The sequence below is a fragment of the Parasteatoda tepidariorum genome, chromosome X1, assembly GCF_043381705.1.
Source record: "Parasteatoda tepidariorum isolate YZ-2023 chromosome X1, CAS_Ptep_4.0, whole genome shotgun sequence".
Taxonomy (NCBI): domain Eukaryota; kingdom Metazoa; phylum Arthropoda; class Arachnida; order Araneae; family Theridiidae; genus Parasteatoda; species Parasteatoda tepidariorum.
The window spans coordinates 1007622-1014906 of record NC_092214.1 but is presented as its reverse complement, the minus strand read 5'-3'; the positions used below and the strand labels follow the sequence as shown (position 1 = coordinate 1014906).

The window sequence follows — 7285 nt, the reverse complement described above, 5'->3', positions numbered from 1 at the left end:
GTTTATAAGAAGAGATCAACCAAATAAGTTTATATTGAAAAACAACTATTGTTATTAATTATTGTTACTTAAATTAAATTATTTTCGTTAAATATTTAATATAAATATATATTAATATTATAATATATTAATATACATTAATAATAATAAAAAGTATGACAGTTGTTATTAAATGATAGAATTCACTAAAAGTATATAAATATGTAATAAATAAAATAATTTTGTGATAAAAATGATGAATGAGGTTTATCTATTGTCAATACATTGGTCATTTTCATTTACACCTGAAAAAACTGTCAAAAAACGTAATTTTTGTAACTGCGCGGGGCTAACCCACACATTTTGAAAAGAGCTGAAAAATCTGTTTTTTTTTTTTTTAATTTCGATTTTTTAAGTTAAACTATTCTTTTTTTGGTTTATTCTTTTTGCATTATTTAATTAGATGATAAAACAATAGAAACATACTAAAATATTGATTATTATACAGAACTAGCAATACTCCTTAAGTGGACGGGGCTACCCGACTCTCCCCTAAGCCTCAGATAACTTTTTAAAAACAAACATAATCCCCAATAATAAAAGGAAATATAATCCTCAAGAGTGTTCTACTCTCTACAACATAACACAGCTATAGTCACTCCATGCATTCATATATACAAATCTAATCTGGGGGTGAAAGAAACATAATAAATACACTTACAATTAATATGTAAATTCATCTTTAAATTAATTTTAAATGTTTGAAATAAAAATAAAGAAATGAAAAGCCCAGATAAGAAAATAAAACATCTTTTTTTTTCCGAGCTTAAAAACTTGTAAATTTCCCCTTCTGAATCAATTTAACCTCTCTCCCTATTCCAGTGGTATTTCTGAATCGTGAATTCTGACTCATCGTCTTTGTTACTCAAACCTTGTTCTTTGAAATTCGTAGTTTAGCAATTCTCTATTAGGATAAATGTGTTTATAATTTTAAAACATGAATATAACTTCAAACAATGCTCTTTTTATTAAAAAAAGGTGTTTCTGTTGTAGTAGTTTATTTATGATCTTTCAGAAACAATATACACAATTTTTTAAAAGAAAAATTAATAAAACATTTTAACAATTTATAAAATGCATGCTTGTTTTTTTTAGAGGAAATATTAATATATTAAGAGAAAGTATTTAAAAAAAAATATTTTAAATTTTTTACCCTTTACAAAAATAGTTAGCCAAAATATGTATAACTATGCCAAAAATAACTAGTAATTTACATCCCTGCTTCTGCTCCCTCCAAGGAACGTGAGGTACAAATTGCAACAAAATGTTTAATTATTCATAACTGGTTGTTAAAGTAGCTACCTCCCACTGACTAAGTGGAGGATGAATTTCGGCAAGAAAAGCACACAGTAAGAGGAAAATGTTTTCATCTTACTTTCCTTATCTAAAAGGTTAAATAATCACTTCGAAGTTTGTATTCACATGATTAAACAATACAATATCAGTATTGTGGTTTTTATTCATGTGCTTTTAAAATTGATGATTCATAGTCACACAATTTTAATTACAAACATCGATTTATGTATTTTAAAAAATACAGATTGTTATTCCTATGGAGTATTATTATGATTTAAGAATTACATATCTCGATTGAAAACCGAACATTGCAATTCATATTCATGCCATTTTAAAATCAAACATCTTGATTCATATTTACACAATTTTAAAATCAAGCATTGTGATTCATACGTGCTTGATTACAGACACTTCATTTGAAAGCTTTCCTGGTTTTGATTAGAAATGATTGTAAATAAATATAATGAAATTAAATCTTTCGTTCTTTCTGTTTATTCTTAATGAAGGAATTTTTATATTATCGCTACTTGCTTTTAACAATGCAATCATAATTGAAAAAGAGTGGGGAAGATGAAAGGTAAGTTATTTAAAATGCAATTTATTTGAAATACATTTTATTAATTATTTAATTTTACTTTCATTTGTTTTGTTCTTAATTGGATTGAGTAGCATATCCGCTTTACTAAATATATTCGATTTTCTTAAAACCTGTGCATTTCTTCCTTGCTTCTGGTTGTTCTCCACTTTGTAGCAATTCTCTTCAAAATTTGGTTGGGGCTTAATCAGTATTTTACGGAAGAACATTTTCTATTAAAACGGACTTTTGTTAATGATTACAGATTGATTTTTCAAATAGATCTAAAATTTTTTATTTAAAAAAGTTGTTTTTAAGAAAACTCTTATGCTGAATTGAATATTAATGAAGATACATTTTAAAATATCTTTCCTTTTGATTTTGATTTTTAATCATTAGTTATTCTTACAAACTGCCAGTCATATTTTTGTTGCATTAAGAAAGGATTAATTTTAATACTAGCTTTTAAAAATGTTTTCTAGTAGGAAATTTCACTATTAAATAATAAATGTATGCTCATTTAAATATATCAAATTAAATGAATATACTACCTCATTCTAACATGTAGAAATGCTATTTTTAATTTTATTTTCTGCCATAATAACTGTTTCATTGATTCTCTTTTAAGGAAAAAGTTGTATGTTTTTTTTGAGCAACATATTTCTTTTTATTTTTTTAGAAAGGGAATATAACAGAGTTACTATTAACTGAAGGATATGCTAAATGTGTAGATTGGAGTCTTCAATGTGTCACATCTGGAATTGAAAAACTGAGAGCTGCTGAAAAGTTAGTATTTAACATTTATTGCTTGCATGTTAAATAATTTTTCCATTAAAATGTTAAAGTTTAATATTATTCTAGGCTTGCAAAAGAACGGCGCCTTAGAATATGGAAAGAATATGCTCCTAGTGGACCTGTCATTGATGCAAAAGAAAAGGAATTTCAGGGAAAAGTAGTTGAAATTATGAATGCAGATGCTATGAATGTAAAGTTAGCAGATGCATCTGTAAAAAAAATATTTCTTGCCAGCATACGTCCTCCTAGGTGAGTTAAAGGCTTAAAAAAAATCACACAGCATTATTTGTATTTGTGCGATTTAAAAATGATGAAATGAGCTGACTGTAGTTTAAGTGAAGAAAAAAAAGTTGCCTTTTGTTTGCTAGGAGAGGCTGATAAAAGCTCACTTTATCATTTATCAAAATTTCTAGTTTCTAATTTGATTTTTAAAGTTATAAATGCATTTTGAAAGAGATCTTATCATATTTTAATTGTGCATTTCTTTTTCCCTAATTATCAAGCTATATCTATTAGAAGGTTAATCTTAGTTTAATTTTTAAAGTTGAAGAAAATAGATACGTGTTGCATCATGCAAATATATATATGCATATATATGTATGCAACATAAAAAGCTTCAATTAATCTTTTTATGTTATCCCAATTAATTATTCAAATCAACTGGTCAACAATGTGTTAAAATCTAAAATTCCATGAGAATTCTAGAAAAAAATTGTTATATTTGTTACTGTAATATTTGTTGACTTCAAATAAGTAAATTAAAATATTATTAAATAAGCTGACATTTGACTTCTTGAAATTACAAAAAGCTACTTTTAAATTGGACTTAAGAATAAAAATAGTTGCATTATTAACTGAGCATTTGATGTAAGCGGCAATTTATAAAATTTAAAAGAAAAAAGTACTTAATAATTTCTATGAAATTCCTCTAATGAGCTTATGGATACATTTTCAAAATCATTCTTAAATAGGGTCCATGTGCATTAATGAGTTAATGTATCCTTTTTCATGTTTTGTTTTATGTACACTTGTCTCTTTATAATTCTTTGCATCTTTTAAAATAAATGCGATTTATAATATAGAAATTGTTTAAAATAGCAAATCATTATAAATACTTTTATTTAATATTGATTTGTTAATATCTTTGTTTCTTCTGTCTTCTATTGTTTTTATTTACAACTAAGATAGAAAATTTTTCAAATATTTATATTCCTTTTTAATAACTTATTTTGCATGCTAAAAAATGATAAAACTTTATTGCTTACAGATTTCCGGAAAATGCATCAGAGACTCCCAAAACGAAATCAAAACCTTTATATGATGTTCCTTACATGTTTGAAGCTCGGGAATTTCTTCGTAAGAAATTGATCGGGAAAAAAGTAAATGTTACTATTGATTATAAGCAGCCTGCCAACAATAATTTTCCTGAAAAAACATGTTGTACTGTAACTATTGGAGGAATGTAAGTTATTAGTTTTGAATTTCTTATATGGTTCATTCTCTATCTTTTTGAAGTACTAATTTATAGCAAAGGTTATAATTTTTCAATATAGCAATGTGGCTGAAGCATTAGTCAGTAAAGGTTTGGCAACTGTTGTTAGATACAGAGCAGATGATGATCAACGATCTGCTCATTATGATGAGCTTCTTTCTGCAGAAACAAAAGCTGTAAAATCTGGAAAAGGCTTGCATAGTAAAAAAGAGGCTCCTGTTCTACGAATTGTTGATTTATCGGGTGTATGTATATTTATGTATGTGTTTTTTTTTTTTTTGGTTCATGGTTAACTATTGAAACATTTGGTTGCATTTAATTATTGTTAAATAATAGTTTAATATGCTTAAAAAAATTTAAAGCCTTAGTTCAATTTTGAAACAACCTTAAAGTAAGCTTTGCATTTTTTAAAAAAATATCTTAAAATTATGTGTTATGATTTTTTTTTGTCCTGAAATCTTCTTCTTTCTTTATTTTAATTTATAAATTCACACTTGCATAATGGCATTAATTTTCCTAATCGTAACCTAGTCATTTAGATTTAAAATTTATTGTTTTAAATATTGTTAACATTCAGTGTAGAATAATTTAAATTTTTAAAAGAATTTCATTTTAACTATCTTAAACAGATCATAAAGTTTCAAGAATTTTTCTTAATTATTGTCTGTTTGTTTAATAAATTAACAGTTTTTTGGTTACGTAAAATAACATAAATTGTAAAATTATTGCTTTAAAACATGTTACTGTTTTTGCTTGAGCATTTAATCTTAATGTACATTTAAATTTTCACTTTTTAGGATCTAAAACTGTCCAAACAATATTTTCCTTTAATTCAAAGAGCAGGACGAACTGAAGCTCTAGTTGAATTTGTTGCAAGTGGATCTAGACTCCGTTTATTTTTGCCCCGTCAAAATTACCTTATAACATTTTTGCTTGGAGGTATGATTTAAATATTCAATTTATTTTTAGTACTGCCATTTTTTAGTTTCTGCTCAAAAAGGGCTATTTTTAAATTACATGATTTTGAATTTGTATTAATAATTGCATAAGCTTAAAGTTATGAAATGAAACTACATTTAATTTCATAACTATGCAAAACATTAAAAAAAACAGTCTGTGCTTGTTTGGGGCCAAATTTGATGGTCACCTGTGCTCTTTTGGAGTTAATAATTCTAAGTGGGCTACTCCATTTTAATCTGCTTCTCTTTGTTTCAAATTGAAAATTAAAGTGCTATACATATATGCAATAAAATTTAAGAAATGTATCTGATTGGTCTACCCTGGAGGGGGTATATTTTAAAAATATATGTGAAGCAAAGCTTTACATTGCTAAAAACTGTAATATCAGTAATGAAGCAGAAAGCTATCAATCTTAAAATAAATTTTCTTAAGCAGAAATTTTTTTTTTAAAACAGTTCATTTAAGATATTTTTATTATATTTTTTAACTAATTGTATTGAACTGCAATAAAAATAAAATTGTTTAAAAATTTATACATATTCTTATAATATATAAGAGTAAGTTTGAAATGATAAAGTTTTTATTGCTGAAGCTGTAGTCACAAAAGTAAAAAAACAAAATATCTATCCTGTTTTAAGTTCATAACTGCAGCAAATGTAGAACTGATTTGTGCAATTTTTAGTTTTATCTAGTTGTTCTAAATTAAAAACCCTCTTCCCTTATCTTCTGGTGTTTTAGATGAAATTTTTGTTTTTACTTGCTTAATGTACTTTTTTCTTAAACTTTTAAATATTTGATTAAACATAATTTAACAGCCTAATACATTAAAAAAAGTTATTACTTTTTTAAATTATTTTTTTCAAAGCTTAGTGTATTAAAATTATGAAAAAGTAAAACACTTCTGCAAAAAGCCTTTGTGGGTCAGAGGGTCATTGAAGTTCTACAATTTCATGACCGAGAGCGTAATAGTGGCAAAGTGGTTAGCATTGTGGTCTAGCTTCTCAGAAAACTGGTAGCTACTGATCTGAAGCCTTGTGGACTTCAAGTTGCTACCTTTTAGTTAGACGTCTACATACTGTTTGTGTGGAGACTCTTATTCCAGTTGCAAAGGCAAGCAAGCTGGACAGCCATGACCAGGCTATGGATTTTGTACAGGTGTTGCTGTTCTGTGGCAGTTTCAGCGGTCCGCTTTTGGATTGACCAACATCAAGCCTGCCAATGACTCGCAGGGCTGATTGTGCTCCGGAAAAAATCCGTATTTCCGGATTTTTCGCTAACAATGATCCGGAAGTTTCCAGAGATCGAAGGTCCAGACGTTTAAAAAAATCATTGATCACAGAAGTTTCCGGAAATCAAATTTTCAAAAATGGAACTTAAAAACACAGTTTATTTTATTTGTTTGTAAGGGAGAGCCAGAGAGATACTTCATAAGCTTATATTCGTAATTAATATTCATTTTTTATCAGTAACTAGTTATTATAATCATAAACTCAAGAAAGGAAGACATTGGTAAATTTTAATTACTTCTCCTGGCCCTCACAGGTATGTGTAATTTTAAGTATATTTTAAGTAAACTAAGAAATAATGAGAAAAAGGGAAAAAAACCTTGTTTAAATTTTTTTCAATTTAAAATGTTTTTTTTTTTTTTTTTTTTTTTNTGTTTTTTTATTTTAAACTTAAGAAATTTTCCGGAATTTTGACTTGGGCTCACAATCACCCCTGGACTCGTCATCTCAAGGAATCGCGCTCTTTTTTTTTCAAAAGATACTACTGCGTAGAATAAATATGAATTATTGTTATGAAATCAGATTAATTAGTTGTTACTGAGTATTTATACAATGTTATACTCCATATTATCAATATTCAGCTATGAATTTTCGCTTTAAGTGTTACAAATTTAAACATTTTAGTGGTGTTAATTTATGTATCTGTATGTACTTGAAATAAGATATAAAAATTTCAGGTATTAGTTGTGCTCGAGCTTCTCGTGATAATGGACTTACACCTGGTGAACCCTTTGGAGATGAAGCCTTAGCATATACTAAAGATCTTTGTCTTCAGAAGGAGGTATAAAAATAAAAAATCTTGTTTCTTCAAGTCAGGATCTTAATATGTGTATATATATATAT

General features: G+C 26.8%; 1 protein-coding gene across 1 annotated transcript in view; it reads left to right on the top strand.

The window, feature by feature from the left end:
- LOC107444575 (staphylococcal nuclease domain-containing protein 1) overlaps positions 1 to 7285 on the top strand; it is a 61339-nt gene that overhangs the window by 29895 nt on the left and 24159 nt on the right. The window contains exons 7-12 of the mRNA XM_043041169.2: positions 2589 to 2695; positions 2771 to 2953; positions 3972 to 4166; positions 4258 to 4441; positions 4994 to 5135; positions 7120 to 7223. Coding sequence (XP_042897103.1) covers positions 2589 to 2695; positions 2771 to 2953; positions 3972 to 4166; positions 4258 to 4441; positions 4994 to 5135; positions 7120 to 7223 — 915 coding nt within the window. The remainder of the gene's footprint in view (positions 1 to 2588; positions 2696 to 2770; positions 2954 to 3971; positions 4167 to 4257; positions 4442 to 4993; positions 5136 to 7119; positions 7224 to 7285) is intronic.